This window comes from Podarcis cretensis, assembly GCF_951804945.1.
Source record: "Podarcis cretensis genome assembly, chromosome: 7".
NCBI classification, from domain to species: domain Eukaryota; kingdom Metazoa; phylum Chordata; class Lepidosauria; order Squamata; family Lacertidae; genus Podarcis; species Podarcis cretensis.
This window is the reverse complement of record NC_137176.1, coordinates 93240525-93260240: the sequence shown is the minus strand read 5'-3', so window position 1 is coordinate 93260240 and position 19716 is coordinate 93240525. Positions and strand designations below refer to the sequence as shown.

Sequence of the window (19716 nt, the reverse complement as noted above, 5' to 3'; positions counted from 1 at the left end):
TTATGGAATGATAGAATTGTAGAATGCCTAAGGGTCAGAAATAAGGCAACGACTGTGGGTAGCTCAGCTGGTAGAGCAGGAGACCCTTAATCTTGGGGCCGTGGGTCCAAGCCCCATGTTGGGCCCAAGATTTCTGCCTGGCGGGGGGTTGTTCTGGATGACCTTTGGGGTTCCTTCCAACGCTGCCGTTCTCTGACCTGTGTTCTCTGACTGATGCCCTTTTGTTGTCTGTTCCAGCTGCTGGGTCGCAGAAGGCCAATGGGAACGTGGCCTCGGGGGCTGTGGCTTACCCAGTGAACCTGACCTATAGAGGTAACATGGCCAGGCAAGACCTCCGTGGTGGGCGGTTCCCTGTGGCCCTGGTGGGGTTGGGGGTCTGGCGGCGACGCCATCCTGGGGCTTACACTCCTGACCTCCCCCCTTCCTCTGGGAGGCCAGAGCTTTGTGGCGCTTGCCTTCCCCTGGCGTGTGGTGGCTCCAAGGTCAAAGGTCCCCTGGGATTATTCTGCTCCCCACCCCCCACATTGGGGAACAGGGGAAGCTGCCTTGTTTGGAGTCAGACCATTGGCCCATCTAGGGCAGTGTTCCCTGCACTGACCGGCAGAAACGGCGCTCCAGGATTTCAGGCATCCAAGTTCCCCCAGCCTTGCTTGCCTGGGGAGATGCTGTTGGGGGGGGGGGCAGGTTGGGCCTGGGTCTTACGCTTTCTCTGTGCCTGAGCTGTGGTCCTTTTCCCAAAGGGAGAGGCCAGCTCCTGTTTGGTGCCCCTGCCCTTAATGCCTCTCTCCTCCTATTTCCACGGCAGACCTCTACTACTTCCTCTTCGCACCGACCTTGTGCTACGAGCTGAACTTCCCGCGCTCTCCTCGTGTCCGCAAGCGCTTTCTGCTGCGCAGGCTGGCTGAGATGGTGAGACCCCCTGTCCTGGGTCTGGCGGCGACCCATTCTCTTTGCCCCCTGCCCACCCACAGCTCCCCACCCCCTTTGCAAGGCAATGAAGGCTGTTATGCAGTCATACCTCAGGTTAAATGTGCTTCAGGGTGAGCATTTTCAAGTTACGCTCCATGGCGACCCGGAAGTAACGGAGCACGTTACTTCTGGGTTTTGCCGCTCATGCATGCACATATGCTCAAAACGACGTCATGCGCATGCGTGGAAGCGGTAAAACGCGACCCGTGCATGCACAGATGCGCAGTCACGTCTTACGTTTTACTCAGGATGCAAACGGGGCTCCGGAACGGATCCTGTTTGCATCCAGAGGTACCACTGTACTTTCAAATTTGGGGAGTCTTTCCTTTGAGTCAAACATGGGGGAAGCCGGCTTCCAGTCCCCATGATGGTAGCTGAATATTTAACGCAGATTGTGCACACCTAAGGACCCCCCTAACGCCAAGAAGACTCTGCCTGCCTCCCCTGTTATATTGGGGGGGGGGGTCAGGAAAGCAGCCAGTGTAGTGCTGGGGCCGTAGGGAGGGGTGGGAACTGCTAGCAAGGAAGGCTCAGGGTCTTGGAAGGCCTGCAGGGTTGTGAGAAAGAGTTTTCGCCTGGAGGCTGGGTGTAGGGCTCATCCTGCCTGGCTGCTGGCGGAGCTGCCGATAGGAACATAAAGAGACCCCTGCTGGATCAGGTTAATGGCTTATCTGTGCTGTGGGTTAAACCACAGAGCCTAGGGCTTGCTGATCAGAAGGTCGGCGGTTCGAATCCCTGCGACGGGGTGAGCTCCCATTGCTCAGTCCCTGCTCCTGCCAACCTAGCAGTTTGAAAGCACGTCAAAGTGCAAGTAGATAAATAGGTACCACTCCGGCGGGAAGGTAAACGGCATTTCCGTGCGCTGCTCTGGTTTGCCAGAAGCGGCTTAGTCCTGCTGGCCACATGACCCAGAAGCTGTACGCCAGCTCCCTCGGCCAATAAAGCAAGATGAGTGCTGCAACCCCAGAGTCGGCCATGACTGGACCTAAGGGTCAGGGGTCCCTTTACCTTTACCTTTAGTCAGCAACCAGGTGCTTATGGGAAACCGGCAAGCACAACATGAGCGCAACACCCTGGTTTCAGAAGCCCCATTTAGGGAAGTTTTTAATGTTTGATGTTTTATTGCACTTTTAATATTCTGTTGGGAGCCTCCCAGAGTGGCTGGGGAAACCCAGCCAGATGGGCGGGGTATACATAATTAATAAAAAATAACAATAAAAATTATTATTAATTATTAATATTATGCCACTGTCCCCTCTTGGCATTATTATTATTATTTATTATTATTATGCCACGGAGAAGCAGGACTAAGATGTGGAGATATGCTCCAGAGATCCAGACCGTGGGGACCCCCAAGAAATTAATAAATACAATTTGGACTATAATTTGATTTATTTATTTATTTATTTATTTATTTATTTAATTGAAGTATTATGATTAGATATTCAATTGGAGGTTTTTTATTGGAAAACCAATAAAAATGATTTTAAAAAAAATATTATGCCACTGTCCCCTCCTGGCTAGCAGCCATCGACTGTCTCCCTCTTCCATCCATGTGTCCGATCCGGCTTTTAAAGTCTTCCAGTTTGGTGGCCGTCCTGCCGCCTGCAGGAGTAAGTTCCATAGATTAACGAGAGAAAGGGACTTTCCTGCACCTGACCTGAACCTTCCAGCCTCCCGCTTCCTTGGACATCCATAAGTCTCGTGTTGATGGTGTCTCACTCCTGGCCTCTTCTTTTTCTCCCCCCTTTTCCAGCTCTTCTTCCTCCAGCTGATGGTGGGGCTGATTCAGCAGGTAAGGGGGGGGGCAGGTGGGGCTTACCTGCTGCTGACACCTTTGAAGCAAAGGGCATGGCAGGGGGTCTGGCCAGAGAGGAGCACCTGGGCAGGGTGCCTAAAGCAGACCACAGGCTCTCTCCGGTTCCAGTCTAGAAGTGGCCAGGAGCTGGCCTGTGCCCCCTTCTGGAGTGTCTGGTGCAGAGTTGGGGGGCAAACAAGATGCTGAAGCAGACACAGGGGGCCAAGGACAGGAAGGGGTGCAGAGACGGTTGCCACCTTCCCTGATTCAACTGCCAAAACCGTTTGGAGGTACTGGAACACTCCCGTTGAACATCTGCCTGACTTGGCAGTTCTGCAGGGGTGCTGCATGTGGGCTGAAGCTGATCTGCCTAGATGGAAGCTTGTTACGTTATTACTTTTCGCTCTAAAAGACGCACTTTTCGTCTCCTAAAAAGTAAGGGGAAATGTGTGTGCATCTTATGGAGCGAATGCAGGCTGCGCAGCTGTCGCTGAAGCCAGGAGAACAAGAGGGATTGGTGCGCACCGATCCCTCTTGCTCTCCTGGCTTCAGGGATAGCCACCCGAAGCAGCGGGAGTGCTGCTGCCTCTTCGCTCAGGAGGCTTTGCATTGAGGCTTGCCACTCGCTGTTCTGGCTTAGCCACGCGCAGCCTCTTCCGGGCAGGGGGAGCCTTCATCCCGCTGCCCAGGAGAGGCTGCGCGTGGCTGTCCCAGAAGCCAGAACAGCAAGAGGCTATCCCAGAAGCCAGATCCCTCTTGATGTTCTGGCTTCTGGGATTCAGAATATTTTTCCCCCCTGTTTTCCTCCTCCAAAACATGGATGCATCTTAGGTCTGGTGCGTCTTATAGAGCGAAAAATACGGTACTTATTTAAACATTTGACATACCGCTTCGCTGGAATTGTCTCCCAAGTGGTGTGCAGAAAAAGTAAAAAATGGTGAAAGCTAAGATCAGACTTTGGTGGAAATTCCTGTTGGAATAAAAAGAAAAAATCTTCAGCGAGTGCTGGAAGTCCAAGGAACTGAAGTAGGGTGATGGTGCTGGTGGTTGGAAGAGGGGTCTGTTCAGAGGCTCTGAGACCTTTCTGTGTAGGTAGTGGTCAGAGCAGCGACTTTCCAGAACTTGGTGGTATGTTTTGGGTCCCAGTAGCTGGAGGAGTTGGGGCAGCCTTGCCTTCTGATCAGAGTTGGGGATGGTTCTCTATACTGCACAAGGGTGACTTTTCTTTCCTCCGGTTTGGAAATTGTTTCCCATTTGGTTGTGTATTTTTTTTGATGTGGTTTATTTATTGTTTGTTGGGACGCAGGTGGCGCTGTGGGTTAAACCACAGAGCCTAGGACTTGCCGATCAGACGGTCGGCGGCTCGAATCCCCGCAACGGGGTGAGCTCCCGTTGCTCGGTCCCTGCTCCTGCCAACCTAGCAGCTCGAAAGCACGTCAAAGTGCAAGCAGATAAATAGGTACCGCTCCAGCGGGAAGGTAAACGGTGTTTCCGTGCGCTGCTCTGGTTCGCCAGAAGCGGCTTCGTCATGCTGGCCACATGACCCGGAAGCTGTACGCCGGCTCCCTTGGCCAATAAAGCGAGATGAGTGCCGCAACTCCAGAGTCTGCCATAACTGGACCTAATGATCAGGGGTCCCTTTACTTATTTATTGTTTATGACTTTTGTAATTATGTAAATCTTGCTGTGCTGTAAGCTGCCTTGAACATTGTTTTTTAAACTGTGGAAAGGTGGCATACAAAAAATAAGATGATGATGATGACTTCTGTGGCAGAGGGCCAGAGAACATTCCCTCAAACCAAGGAGGCTAAGCTGGGTTGTATCTTATGGGGCTGGGCTAGATGACCCCTGGTTTTACCCGCCCCCGGGCCCTCTTAACCTGATTTTAATGTGTGCTTGTTGCAGTGGATGGTCCCCACAATCCAGAACTCCATGAAGCCTTTTCGGGTAAGCCATGCCCTGGGGACCCTCTTCTCCACCATGGTGCTGGGGAACTGCTTGTGGACACCCCCCCTCCCAAGAAAGCAGGACTGACCCACAACGTGCCCTTAGAGCTGTAATGGGAAAAGTGGGGAGGGAGAAATGATATGCTTCTGAGTTTTCAAAAACCACAGCTTAGCTTATGGCTGGCCTGGGGGCCTCTTTAAGTGCTCAGCACCTGCAACCAGGGGAGGGGTCTGCAGGGTGTGTTGGTTGCCAGCGTCCCAAAGGAAAGCTGCCTGGACAGCCCCCCCCCCCCCAAGAAGGCACAGGGGCTTGGGGCTTTTCTGCTATCCACACCCCGGATGGGTCAATGCCTTATGAGGAACGGCTAAGGGAGCTGGGCATGTTTAGCCTGGAGAAGAGGAGGTTAAGGGGTAATATGATAGCCATGTTCAAATATATAAAAGGATGCCACATAGAGGAGGGAGAAAGGTTGTTTTCTGCTGCTCCAGAGAAGCGGACACGGAGCAATGGATCCAAACTACAAGAAAGAAGATTCCACCTAAACATTAGGAAGAACTTCCTGACAGTAAGAGCTGTTTGACAGTGGAATTTGCTGCCAAGGAGTGTGGTGGAGTCTCCTTCTTTTTTTTTTTTTTATAAATATTTATTGAGATTTTTTAAATACAAAATGCAAAAATAGTAAACAATATAGCATGGATCATAACACATTTTTCAGAACTTCTTTGGACTCCCTCACGTCTCCCACTCCCACTTACATCATTATAAATTTTTTTTCCAGCAATTTATCATCTTATTTATATTCTTGAATCTTGTTCCGTTAATTTAATCTAATCTCCAAAGATTTTATGTTTCCCTCAATCTCACTTATCATCAAGTTCAGATCTAATTCAATGGTAGGCAATTATTTATGATCTAGCATCCTTCTTAGCATTCAGCCAAATTACAATACTTTTGTAAATAAATCTTGAATTTCTTCCAGTCTTCTTCAACCCTCTCTTCTCCCAGGTCTCGAATTCTGCCAGTCATCTCGGCCAGTTGCATATAGTCCATCAGCTGCATCTGCCACTCTTCCAGTGTGGGTAGATCTTGAGTTTTCCAGCTCTTAGCGATGAGTATCCTTGCTGCCGTTGTTGCATACATAAAGAATGTTCGGTCCTTCTTTAACACCTTCTGGCCGACAATGCCCAGAAGGAAGGCCTCTGGTTTCTTAGTGAAGGTATACTTAAATACCTTTTTCAACTCATTATATATCATTTCCCAGAAGGCCTTCACTCTAGGACAGGTCCACCAGAGATGAAAGAATGTTCCTTCGTGTTCTTTACATTTCCAACATTTATTATCAGACAAATGGTATATTTTGGCAAGTTTAACTGGAGTCATGTACCATCTATATATCATTTTCATTACATTTTCCTTCAAAGCATTACATGCAGTGAAGTTCAGCCCAGTGGTCCACAACCTTTCCCAGTCCTCAAACATAATATTATGCCCAATATCCTGAGCCCACTTTATCATAACCGATTTAACCATTTCGTCTTGTGTAATCCATTTCAGCAGCAAGTTATACATTCTTGATAATACCTTAGTTTTTGGTTCTAACAATTCTGTTTCCAACTTCGATTTCTCCACCTGGAACCCTACCTTTTTGTCATTTTTAAAAACTTCTTTAATCTGAGCGTAATGTAACCAGTCTCGCACTTTATCTTTCATTTTCTCCAAACTCTGCAATTTCCAATTGTCTCCGTCTTTTTCTAATATTTCCCAATATTTTGGCCATTTGGCCTCCATATTGAGTCTCTTTCGGGCCTTAGCTTCCAGAGGTGAAAGCCACCTCGGAGTTTTGTTTTCCAGTAAGTCTTTGTATTTTGTCCAGACATTAAACACTGCTTTCCTGACAATATGGTTCTTAAAGACCTTATTGATCTTAACCTTATCGTACCATAGATATGCATGCCAACCAAAAGCATTGTTAAACCCTTCCAAGTCCAATGCGTCAGTGTCTTCGAGAAGTAGCCAGTCTTTTAGCCAGCAGAAGGCTGCGGCTTCATAGTACAACTTTAGGTCCGGCAGGGCAAAGCCCCCTCTTTCTTTCGCATCAGTTAGTATCTTAAACTTAATTCTGGGCTTTTTGCCCTGCCAGACAAATTTAGATATATCTCTCTGCCACTTCCGGAAGCACTCTGTCTTGTCCACAATCTGCAATGTTTGAAACAAAAACAACATTCTTGGCAATACATTCATCTTAACAGCAGCAATTCGGCCTAACAAAGAAAGCTTCAAATTTGTCCAACTATCCAAGTCTCTCTTAATTTCAAACCAACATTTTTCATAGTTATCCTTAAATAGACTCAGATTTTTTGCTGTTATGTTTACCCCTAGGTACTTTACTTTTTTAACCACAGTTAGTTCTGTTTCTCTCTGAAACTGTTCCGACTCTACATCTGTCAGATTTTTCCCCAACACCTTAGTTTTCTGTTTATTTAGTTTAAATCCCGCCACCCGACCAAAATCTTGGATCAGTTGTAATACTCTTTTTGTACTAGATTCTGGCTCCTGCAGAGTCAAAACTAGGTCATCTGCAAAAGCTTTAAGTTTATATTGCTTCACTCCGACCTGAATCCCTTCCACCAACCGGTCCCCTCTAATCATATTCAAGAGCACCTCCAGAACTGATATAAATAACAAAGGGGAAATCGGGCAGCCTTGTCGTGTTCCTTTTTCAATTTTAAACTCTTCCGTGACCACATTGTTTACTATCAATTTAGCCTTTTGTTCTGAATATATTGCATCAATCCCATTCTCAAAACCCCGACCCACTCCCATTTCTTTTAAATTTCCCTTCATAAATTTCCAAGAGATATTATCAAAGGCCTTCTCTGCATCTATAAAGATTAGCACTGCTTTTGTATTTATATCAGTTTGCAAAAGTTCCAAAATGTCAATAATGTTCCTTGTATTAGCAAACATGTGTCTACCTGGGAGAAAGCCTGCCTGGTCTTTATGAATTACTTCATTTAAAACTTTTTTAAGTCTACTTGCCAAAACGTCTGCAAATATTTTGTAATCCACATTTAAAAGGGAGATGGGACGGTAGTTCTTAAGTTGTGTCTTTTCAGCTTCCGATTTTGGTATCAATGTGATAAAAGCTTCCTTCCACGACTCCGGCGCCCTCCTCCCCTCCATAATTTCATTGCTAACCTCCATCAATGGTTGTATCAAATGGTCTTTTAGTATCTTATAGTACTTGGAGGTTAGCCCATCTGGTCCTGGAGATTTGCCCAGTTTCATGTTTTGAATGGCTTGTTCAATTTCTTGGCATGTTATTTTACTATTCAGGAGAGATCTATTTTCTTGTGACAACTTTTTAAGTCCATTTTTCTCTAAAAATTGTTTGATCTCGACCTCATTCTGCGGCCCTTGAGTGTATAGTTTTTTGAAGTATTTCCAAAAACACTTTCTAATCTCCATGGGGTTCTGAATATTTCTTCCTTCAATTTCCAAATTTGTAACTGTATTCAATTTTTGTCTCTTCTTCAACTGCCAAGCTAGCAGTTTTCCACATTTGTTTGCCGATTCAAAGGTTTTTTGTTTCATTAATTTAATCTTCCACTCTATTTCCTGATTTATCAGTTTAGAATACTGTGCTTGGTAGAGTTTGATTTCTCTCAAGATCGGCAGGGACTTCGGATTTGATCTTAGCTTCTTCTCTAGTTCTTTTATTTTCTCCAAAATCTTATCTTTTCTGTCATTTTGTGTCCTCTTCCTTGCAGCATTCTGTTGTATCAAGAACCCCCTCATCACAGCTTTACTTGCATCCCAAATAATTCTTTTTTCCACCGTAGTGTTCATATTTATCTCAAAGTAGTCCTTCAATGCTTTCTGGGCCTTCTTAATAATCTCCTGATCTCTGAACAAATTGTCATTCATCTTCCATCTAAAGGAGCCAGTTGGTAATAGTGTCATATCCATTCTCAGTGCATTATGGTCGGAGCAGGTTTTTGGGCAGATTTCCACCTTTCTGACCTTCGGTGCCAGACCTCTAGTTATCCATATTTGGTCGATTCTTGTCCAAGTCAGCTGAGCTTCAGAGAAAAATGTTCCTTCTTTTCCCAAGGGGTTCTTCGTTCTCCAAATGTCAATCCAGTCCATATTGTCAGTCAGTTCAAAAAAGGTCTTTGGTAGTCTGCCATCTTTTGTAACATTCTGGCTTTGTGACTTATCCATGTTAGTTGATACGACCCCGTTCATATCTCCCATCATGATGATGTTGTCATAATCCAGATATTCCAGCATAGTCTCATGCAACTTCTTGAAAAATTCCGACTTCCCTTCATTTGGTGCATAAATTCCTAATATCAAAATCTTTTCTCCTTGATATTGTATTTCGATTGCCAAAATTCTTCCATGTTCATCTTTAAATAAAAATTTAGGTGACAGGCTCTCTTTTGCATATATCACCACGCCTCTCTTCTTTACTTTGTCTGAAGATATAAATTCCTGACCAAGTCTTTTGTTTATTAATACTTTCCTGTGGAGCCTAGTCACATGTGTTTCTTGTAAGCAAATAATGTCCAATTGCTCCTTTTTCAATATATGAAAAATTTTCCTTCTTTTTTCCGGAATGTTACAGCCATTTATATTCCAACTCAAAAGTTGCAGAGACATCCTGGATAAGTCTGGTTATTTTTCTAGGGGTAGTACCTTGTTCGCTGGGTCTTCAGAATCCGAGGGTGCAGGCACCTCTGGTACTACAGGCCCCGAGGGTAGTTCCAGTCCTTTTTGGAGGTCTTCTCCGTACGCAGTCAAAAATTTGTCTCTATCTTCCGGTGATCTAATTTTAATCTTCTTCCCTCTAAAAGTAAAAGATAATCCTTGAGGAAAATCCCACCTGAAGATGATTGTATTACTCCTTAACAATCTTGTTAGTTCCAAATAGTCAGATCTAAGGTCCAACAGTTGTTTAGGAATATCCTTGTAAATTTCAATTCTTTTGTCCAAAATATCCAGTGACTTTCCGTAATGTAGACCCAAAATCTTGTCCCTTTCCTCCTTTGATCTCAGTATTATTAAACAATCTCTGGGCTTCTCTCTCTTTATAAGTCTTCCAAGTCTAAAGGCTGATATGATTTTAAAGTCTTTTTCCTCTAAGTTCCAAAACTTGGAAAATTCTTTGGTCAAGAACTCAGCTAAGTTGCCTTCTTCCACCTCTGGTACCGATCTTATCCTTAAATTGGTCTGTCTATTCTGTAGTTCTATCATAGAAAGATAAGTCTGATGTTCACCTACTTGTTTGCTGAGTGGCCTTACCTCTTTCTCTAAATTTCCCAATCTTTGGCTGGTATCTTCAGCCAATTTCCGATTTTCACCTGCAGTCTCCTTCAATTCTCCAATTGCTTGCACATTCTGTGCAACTTGTCCAGTTAGTCTATTTAAACATTCAGTATTTTGATCAATTTTAGCTGTTTGCTGATCAGCTTTTTTATCCAAAGATTCCACTTTTTTATTCAAAGATTCCAATTTTTCAAGAATTTTCTCTAAAGTAGAACTAATTTCTCCTGAGGCCATCTCTTCCGATTGAAATTCCTCAGTTTCTGCCCGTGGCAGAAAAGCAGCTTCTTTCTCAGAAGTCTGAGTAGGCAGAGTAAGCACAGTAGGCACAGATGATCTGCGTGCCTGGGAGACTGCGGTTAGGGTTGTTTGTCTGGTTCTCAGTCCCTTTTTTCTTGCGCCACTCATTCCAGAGTTATCTAAAATTCAAGGTCAAGCTGAGTTGTTCCCATGAGAAAGCAGCGGCCCAGATGGTAATAGTCAAACAGGAGGCCGGGAAAAGGAAAGTAAAACAATGTCACTGCTATTAATCCCAAATCCTCTAGGGGGAGCTTAAAATGTCTTTAGGAAAGAAGACAATTCCAATAAAAATAATATAGTCCCATTTAATGTCCGAGAACCTTCTATAAGGTAACTTTTAGCAGAGTTAGCATTTAAAAAGTCACAGTATTTCAGACAGTGCTTGCTGGTATTCCAAAAGGTGCTTCAAAGTAGCCAGTTCAAACTCCCTCAGATTGTTTCAAAGTTTAAGTTCAAAAGTATCCAGCCCTGCAAACTGGCTGCTCAATTGCTCAGGCAGTTCCAGCACCTGGGTTTCTTGTTTAATTTGTAATCCAAATAGAAGAAAGGTATCACAGTCCAGATAAGAGTCATGTAATCAATTGCTTAAAGTCCTTATTCTGCTAAAAAATAATTTCCACGGGTGTCCAGATCAGTTAAATTAAAAGTTCACTTTTTGCCTCCACTCCTCCGGCTCTTTGCTTGGTAATTCAATGACAGCGGAAGACGGACTTCCTATTTTTCGTCACTCCGCTTTCAGCCAAATTGAGTACTTTAAGTACTTTAAGTCCCGAAATTTTTAAAGTCCATTTACTCACGGGTTGTTGTTTTCCAAGTCTGTAATTTAGGAAGAAAGGACAGCGCTCACCGGCAGCAGCAACACGGCTTCACTCCGCCGATTGCGGAACGATCCACAGCGCCGCAACCCCCTCCGCGATCCGGAGCCCCTTACGGGGCTCCTTCAACGTTTTGGGGGCTGCTCCTGGCGCCCGCCGGACCCCAAGACCACAGGCTTCTGCTGCCTGTGGTTTTCCTGGATGGGTCCCCGCTTCGCCGCAGCGGGAGACCCTTTTTCGGCGGAGCTTCCCTTCCCCGGCTAGGAAAGGGCAGCCATTGCCGTTCGCGCCGCCTCCGGAAGTCTCTGGAGTCTCCTTCTTTGGAGGTCTTTAAGCAGAGGCTTGACAACCATATGTCAGGAGAGCTCTGATGGTGTTTCCTGCTTGGCAGGGGGTTGGACTCGATGGCCCTTGTGGTCTCTTCCAACTCTATGATTGACACTCTGCAGCTGACTCTTGCTCTCCTCTCCCTTGCAGGACATGGACTATTCCAGGATCATCGAGCGCCTTCTGAAACTAGCTGTACGTACCACAAACTGGGCTTCCTTCCCAGGACACCTGGGCACAGAGGGTTGGGATGGGGATGGGAGCAGGCCTCTGGGGTTGGATCCCGCAAGGCAAGTCACAACTGGGGGCTGTCCAGGTCCTTTGGACTACGGTTCCAATCACTCCCAGCATCAAACGAACAAGATGGTGGGAGTTGTAGTGGGGGGCCGGACTATATTTTGAAAAATATAAATACCCTGTAAGCCGGTCCTGCAGCTGCCTCTGTACCTGGAGGAGGAACGCACTCTGCACGTGCTCAGGAGCGCATCTCGGCACTGCTGCTCACCGGCGTTGTTGACGAGCAGAAGCTGCTCCATTGGCCGGTCCCTGCGCAGCTCCCAGGCGGCATGCACCATGCGCTGCGGCCCGTCGTCCGAGGCCAGCTTGGCGGGCAGGCCGCACGCAACTTGCCCTCCAGCTGCTCCAGTGCGGCCGCCGAGCCAGGTGCCAGGCATGAGGCCAGTAGGCATGCCAAGCTCTGGCTGAAGCCCCATGACGTGCCCGTCATGATGCCCGCCGCCCGCCCGCCTCTGTCCATGGCTGCACTGGGTTTACCTGAGCATGCGGGCGGCGAGGCTTTGGATTGGCTGCAGGAACTTCCTGCAGCCAATCTGAAGCTGTGCCAGGGTCACGGAAGTCAGTCCCCGCATGGCGACTGACCGAGTGGGCGGCAGGGTCCGCTGGCTGGATTTACGAGCCTGGTGGGCCGCACCCGGCCCCCGGGCCATAGTTTGCTGACCCCTGCACTAATGCTGTCCTCTGCCTTGCTGTCCCCGACAGGTCCCCAACCACCTGATCTGGCTCATCTTCTTCTACTGGTTCTTCCACTCCAGCCTGAATGTCATTGCGGAAATCATGCAGTTTGGAGACCGGGAGTTCTACAGGGACTGGTGGTGAGTCAGTTCTGCAGGAAGGGCCCTTTGTGTTTTGTGACTTGTGTTCTTTTTTTCAATTTTCAGGTTTTTAAGCTGTGTCTCAGATTGTTATAACCTGCCCTAGGACCACAGAAAGAATGGCAGATGGCTGTAATAAAAAAATCAAAAAAAAAAAATCTGTAAATGGCACTCAAAAGATCTGCTTTGGGCATTCAAAGCACCCTGCAGAACAGCCAAGGTTTTGGTTTTGGAGACTTCCTCACTGTGGGCGAGGACTGGGAGGGTTTTCCCCAGCCCTAACAGGTGTGGGGGTGCGGTGGGTGGATCCCCATCACTTAAGATGATGGCGAATGATTTAGACGCCTCCCTTCCATGTGCGTTGTAGGAAGAGCCTTTGAGACATCTGATAGGGACGATACTGGCTGGGCTCAGCCTTCGTTGGTGAAACTCAGTGACGGAATCCTGTGCGCAGCCAGACCGCTCACATTTGATCCTGCAGGAATTGGACCCCCTGTCCGAAAGAGAGGGGGGGGGGGACCTATTTTGTTCTATTAAGCGTTTCTCTCGATGTCAAGGGTTGACGCGCAGTAACACATGTCCCTTTTCTTCCTTCAGGAACTCGGAGACCGTCACCTATTTTTGGCAGAACTGGAACATCCCGGTCCACAAATGGTGCTTGAGGTACACCTAGGCTGAGTTGTGACAATCCTGGGGTCAAGGGGCGGTGGGGGGGGTGCTGTAGCTGTCAGTGGGGGAGGGCCGGGCTAATTCTGCTCATAGTCCATTTGGGACAGATGAAAGGGAGTCCTCCTTTGTGCAGCACATATTTAAACTGTGGAACTCGCTTCTGCAGGAGGCAGCTGTGGCCCCCAACTTAGATGGCTTTGAAAGAGCCTTCTCTAGGAATATTTCTACCAACGGCTTGAACCACAGTGGCTCTGCTCTGCCTCCAGGGTCAGATCCAGCAACCTCTTCTTAAGTTCTCTCTTTCCTTTGCTTTTTAGGCATTTCTACAAGCCCATGATAAAGAAGGGGGCTGGCAAATGGGTGGCTCAGACAGGCGTCTTCTTCGCTTCTGCTTTCTTCCACGAGGTTAGTTACCTGTGCATGAATGTCGACAGGAGAGCCCAAAGGGTCTCCCCCTCCCCCCGCCCTTTACTGGCTTGCAATCTCAACCCTCTTCTTAAAGGCTGTGGATTTTGTACCAAAAAGCATCCTTGCTGGTGCTCAGCCAGCCCTTCTCTGCAAGGGTGCGAAAGAGGGAAGCAGCATCTGGTGCGAGAGAGGAAAGCAGAGAGAGGAAATCTGATTGAGGGGGGTGTCTGGGCCACCTGAAACTGAGCTTGCCAGTCCAGGCGGACATGGCGGCCAGCAGAGCTTAGATCATTTCTGCGAAGACCAGTAAGGAAAAGGCTTGGGAGACAATTGCTCACTCCCAAGTTTTGCTTATAGCAAAAAAAGTGTGTGTGTTGGGCAGAGGTAAACATAAGTAGTTCCTCAGCTCTAAGAATCCACCTGAAAACTCCCAAGTTGTGATGATCAGAGGCCCCCCCCCGAACTTGAAGCATGGGAAGTCCCAACAAAAATTTATAATTTAGGCAGAATATTTGGACTATTTGATATGTATTTGTATGATTTGGAACATTCAATGTGATTTGATTGGATTGTTAAAATGGGAAACTTAATAAAAATGATTTTTTTAAAAAGAAGAAAACTCCCAAGTTGCACTGCATCATTTGGAGGCAAGTGCCAAGGTGTATTTGAGCAAGTTAGATGTTGCTGAGGGACACTGTGGCTCCTCCTCCTCTGAAGAATGATGGATAAGCATCTTTCAAGGGGTGGCGAAGGACCGTCCTCTCTGAAAGCAGAGAAGGGGCAGGGGGCGCGATAGTGTCTTGCCTTCCATTCTCAGCATAAGGTTTGAACAGGGCGAAGTGGCTCAAACTCCTGAACGTGGAGAGGGCAAGGGTGTCCTGGCTGGAGCTTGCTCGCTCCCTTGACTTGCTTCCCTGGCCCCATGTGGGTCATTCCATGGGCTCACACCAGAAAGTTCAGGAGGCAAGAGAGCTCCCTTCGTTCTGTTTCCTCTGGAGGGACTCGAGTCAAGGAGAGACTCGCAAGCTGCTTGCTGGGCTTCAGAGGGTGGCATGGGAGGCAGCCAGGCTTGCCAGGCTTGGCGCCCTCTCCTCTCTAGACTGATGTCTTTGTGGGTTTCTCTCCCCACCCAGTACCTGGTCAGCGTGCCCTTGAAGATGTTCCGGCCCTGGGCATTCATAGGGATGATGGCTCAGGTAAGGATCGGGTCCTCACCACGGGATCACATTCACCCGGTGCTATTCCAGCTGCACCGGCTCCCGGTGGAGTACAGGATCAGGTTTAAGGTGCTGGTTTTAACCTTTAAAGCCCTATACGGCCTAGGACCCTCGTACCTACAAGACCGCCTCTCCTGGTATGTCCCATGGAGAACCTTGCAGGCTTCAAACAGAAACATCTTGGAGGTCCCAGGCCACAGGGAGATTAGGCTGGCCTCAACTAGAGCCAGGGCTTTTTCGGCTGTGGCCCCGATCTGGTGGAACGCTCTGTCCCAAGAGACTAGGGCCCTGCGGGACTAGACATCTTTCCGCAGGGCCTGCAAGACAGAGCTGTTCCACCAGGCCTTTGGCCAAGGCACAGTTTGACCCCCCTCCTTTGGTAATCCTCAGAGAACTCTAGCCCAATGGTTGCCATTAATTTGATTCTGAATTGATTTTAGAATGAATTGATTTTAGAATGCTGTGTTACTTTTATTGTTGTTAGCCGCTCTGAGCCCGACTTTGGCTGGGGAGGGAGGGATATAAATTATTATTATTATTATTATTATTATTATTTATTATTTTGCATGAGTGGCTTGGCAAAGGCCACTTGCCGCCAGCTCAGCCTTGCCAGAGGCTCCCGGTATGTCCCGGTATGTGGTGTCTTGGCAAAGGGGGTGAGGGTCAAGCAGAGTCCAGGATGCTGCTGTTGCCACCACCCCAGAGAGTTCTGTCTTCTTTCCTGTGAGCCTTGGGGCAGGACCTGCACTTTGGCCCTAAGGTGGAGAATCATAGAACCACAGAACTGTAGAGCTGGAAGGGACCCTAGGATCATCTAGTCTGACCCCTGCAATGCAGGAATCCCAGCTGAAGCATCCATGATAGATGGCCACCCAAGCCCTGCTTAAAAGCTTCCAAGGGAGGAGAGTCCATCACCTTCCAAGGGAGTCCATTCCACTGCCAAACAGCTCTTACCACCAGAAAGTTTTTCCTGATGTTGAATCTCCTCCTTGTAACTTGAAGCCATGCGTTCGAGTCCCCCCCTCCAGAGCAGGAGAAAGCAAGCTTGCTCCACCTTCCACCTTTTGAGATATCTGAAGATGGCTGTTGTGTCGCCTGTTCTCCAGGCTAAAAAGACCCATCTCCCTCCACCATCTTTCCTCCCTCTTTCCTCCTCCTCCGCAGATTCCTCTGGCCTGGTTTGTGGGCCGGTTCCTTCGGGGCAACTATGGGAACGCGGCTGTGTGGATCTCCTTGATCATTGGGCAGCCCATTGCCGTCCTCATGTACGTCCACGACTACTACGTGCTCAACTACGAGGGCAGCCAGTGACCCCCCCGGCGAGGCCCCTCCTGCCTTTCCACCAGCAGAGGGACACCTGGCGAGGGCAGAGCAGCCTCTTCCTGCCGTTTCCTGGGCGCCCCACGACTCTCCGCAGCACCAGCAGGGGCAGAGATGTTGCTGCCCTCATCTTTGCCCTGGAAAGTTGCCTTGTGTGATCTTTTTCTGTGTGTGTCTGTCTGTAACGGCTGCTCGCCAGGTACTCATTTTTTGAGTCCGAAGTCTGGATCAATGCAATAACTGTCATTATTGTGACAGTGGGGGCTGCCTTCTCCGGATTGACGCTTGGGCCGGCACCTGGGCTGGGAATTTTCCAGGTGACTCCTGCCATGGCTCAATGAGGGAGGTGTGGTCCCCCGTCCAATGGGAATATGGTTCGAATCCTGCTGTGCCCAAGGGTGTGGCTGGGAGTTGGGGGGTCTGAGCTTTGCCCAGAGCCTGGATGGCCCCCCATCTGGGTAGGCAAAGGCAGCTCCCTCCCTTTGGTGCTGACCTTCAGGGCGCTTTAAAGGACTGTCCCTCACTGGGGGGGGGGGTCCTCTTCCGTCCAGCCCGAAGGCGTTGGGCATTCAGTTGCGTCCTAGCTTTTGGCTACCGGCAGCTCTTCTGTAGTGAAAGGGGTGCAACATCCCCTTTTGCCGGCCTTGAGCCCCAAGGCCTTATGGGAATAAGGAATGCTGGTTAGCAGGGGCTCCTGCGGCCGGATTTTGGTACTACTGCCTGTGGTGGCACAGGTGATTGGAAGCTTTTTTCTCCTGGGGGGGGCCTGGTTTGGGTTCGTGGCAGTTTCTGCCCCTAGAGCTGCCTCAGTTCTCTTCCGTCCCCTTTTCCAGGATCCGTCCTCGCAGCAGGGGAGCAGCGACTTGGGGGGGGGGGTTTGCTCCAATTCCACAGCACCCCTGCTCTCTGCGGAGGTGGCTGTGTTGGCAACTGCTGCTGCCCAGCTCTTTTTCAGCCAAGGTGGTTCTTGGCTGTGTGTGGTCATTCCCGTGTTTTGACAACCCAGCAACTTTTTAAAGAGTTTGCAGAATGTATCTGTCTCATACAAAAAGCGATTAAAGCATATTTTCAAAAATCTGTGTTGACAAAAGGTTGGGGGGGGGCTAAAGGGTCCACAGAACTGTACCTTGTTGACATAACCAAGTGGATTACACTGATTTCTGGCAAACGTTTCTTCACACCTGCAGCAAGAATATACAGTGGTGCCCCGCAAGACGAACGCCTCGCAAGACGGAAAACCCGCTAGATGAAAGGGTTTTCCGTTTTGGAGGTGCTTCGCAAAACGAATTTCCCTATGGGCTTGCTTCGCAAGACGAAAATGTCTTGCGAGTTCCTGCGGGTTTTTTTTCCTTCCCCCCCTTTTTCTAAGCCGCTAAGCCGCTTATCAGCTGATCCGCTAAGCCGCTAAAAGCCGCTAATAGCGCTAATCCGCTAAGCCGTCAATGGGCTTGCTTCGCAAGACGAAAAAACTGCTAGACGAAGAGCCTCGCGGAACGGATTAATTTCGTCTTGCGAGACACCACTGTATTCCTGAAGTGCTCCTCTGTCCTGGGAGTCATCCAGAGCTTTCCTCTCCTATTCAAAAGGGTTGCTTCCAAATTTCCCTTTTGTTTTACATTAAAAAAAAAGAATACAGAAAGCACCCCCCCCCCACCTTTAAGGTGCAGTTGGCATCTTAGAGCCATGCAGAGTGAGCCCAAATTCTGGGCTGGCGAGATAATTTTACCTTAAGCGCACTGCCAGGGTGGCAAGTCCAGATCACAAAAGGCCTGGGCAGATGAAGGTTTTTGCCACTGTCAGCAGAGAAATCTGAGGGCTCCCTTGGACAAGAAAACAAGGACCCCAGCCAGGAATACCAGAGCAAAACAGCAGCCAGTAGACTTGGTCTTTATTGAAGACTCTCGCGACAGGACTCCCACCTGCCACAAGATGGAAGCCCCGAACAAAAGAGCCCCCAAACTTTTATTAGCTGCTAATCCCCATGCTAAAAAGGTAAAGGGACCCCTGACCATTAGGTCCAGTCGCGGACGACTCTGGGGTCCTTCTGATCGGCAGGCCCTAGGCTTTGTGGTTTAACCCACAGTGCCACCTGTATCCTAATCCCCATGTTAACCTCCCCCAAACTACATCACTAATACATCATGAAAGGGGAGGTCTGGGGGCAGTAATCTGAGCATCCTGGACCCTGCCCCATGGTTCTCCTTGCCCTCCACCAAACACCCATCAAGTGTAACAAAAGAGATATTTACATTTCTGTCTCCTGAGAAATCTCTATGTGGGACAAGAAGCTACAGTTAGATCTGGATATGGAACAACTGATTGGTTCAAAATTGGGAAAGGAGTACGACAAGGCTGTATATTGTCTCCCTGCTTATTTAACTTATATGCAGAATTCATCACGCGAAAGGCTGGGCTGGATGAATCCCAAGCCAAAATTAAGATTGCCGGAAGAAATATCAACAACCTCAGATATGCAGATGACACAACCTTAATGGTAGAAACTGAGGAGGAATTAAAGAACCTTTTAATGAGGGTGAAAGAGGAGAGCGCAAAATATGGTCTGAAGTTCAACATCAAAAAACTGAAGATAATGGCCACTGGGCCTATTAGGTTGTGGGTGAACATATCAGATGACAGCGATTCTTCAAACAACTCTTGTTTATTCACAGGCCAGAACAGAACAGCAAACATCTCAGCCAGCCTGCTTTTATAGGTAGCCGGCTGTCAACATTGTAGCAGCAACAACCCAGGGTTTCCCGTCTAAAATAACTGACGTGGACCTGAGTGAAAACTATATACATGATACTCCTGGAGGGCAGGGTGAGAACTTCAATACATAACAGGGCCCATCACCTCCTGGCAAATAGAAGGGGAAGAAATGGAGGCAGTGAGAGATTTTACTTTCTTGGGCTCCATGATCACTGCAGATGGTGACAGCAGCCACGAAATTAAAAGACGCCTGCTTCTTGGGCGAAAAGCAATGACAAACCTAGACAGCATCTTAAAAAGCAGAGACATCACCTTGCCAACAAAGGACTGTACAGTAAAAGCTCTGGTTTTCCCAGTAGTGATGTATGGAAGTGAGAGCTGGACCATAAAGAAGGCTGATCGCCAAAGAATGGATGCTTTTGAGTGATGGTGCTGGAGGAGACTCTTGAGAGCCCCATGGACTGCAAGAAGATCAAACCTCTTCATTCTGAAGGAAATTAGCCCTGAGTGCTCACTGGAAGGACAGATCCTGAAGCTGAGGCTCCAAGACTTTGGCCACCTCAGGAGAAGAGAAGACTCCCTGGAAAAGACCCTGATGTTGGGAAAGATGGAGAGCACAAGGAGAAGTGGACGACAGAGGACGAGATGGTGGGACAGTGTTCTCGAAGCGACCAGCATGAGTTTGACCAAACTGCGGGAGGCAGTGGAAGACAGGAGGGCCTGGCGTGCTCTGGTCCAGGGGGTCACGAAGAGTCAGACACGACTAAACAACAAATGCCTACCAAAAAGGCTTTTCA

At 48.2% G+C, this 19716-nt stretch overlaps 1 protein-coding gene and 1 long non-coding RNA gene across 2 annotated transcripts in view; one reads left to right on the top strand and one right to left on the bottom strand.

The window, feature by feature from the left end:
* Nucleotides 1-16359, top strand: part of DGAT1 (diacylglycerol O-acyltransferase 1) — a 38189-nt gene extending 21830 nt beyond the window's left edge. Inside the window, exons 8-17 of the mRNA XM_079984394.1 lie at nucleotides 238-312; nucleotides 806-909; nucleotides 2726-2764; nucleotides 4673-4714; nucleotides 11635-11679; nucleotides 12484-12596; nucleotides 13194-13259; nucleotides 13583-13670; nucleotides 14807-14869; nucleotides 16055-16359. Of these exons, the coding sequence (XP_079840520.1) occupies nucleotides 238-312; nucleotides 806-909; nucleotides 2726-2764; nucleotides 4673-4714; nucleotides 11635-11679; nucleotides 12484-12596; nucleotides 13194-13259; nucleotides 13583-13670; nucleotides 14807-14869; nucleotides 16055-16201 (782 nt within the window). The 3' untranslated portion in view covers nucleotides 16202-16359. The remainder of the gene's footprint in view (nucleotides 1-237; nucleotides 313-805; nucleotides 910-2725; nucleotides 2765-4672; nucleotides 4715-11634; nucleotides 11680-12483; nucleotides 12597-13193; nucleotides 13260-13582; nucleotides 13671-14806; nucleotides 14870-16054) is intronic.
* LOC307220574 overlaps nucleotides 1-19716 on the bottom strand; it is a 214764-nt gene that overhangs the window by 31793 nt on the left and 163255 nt on the right. The gene's annotated exons all lie outside the window — the stretch shown is intronic.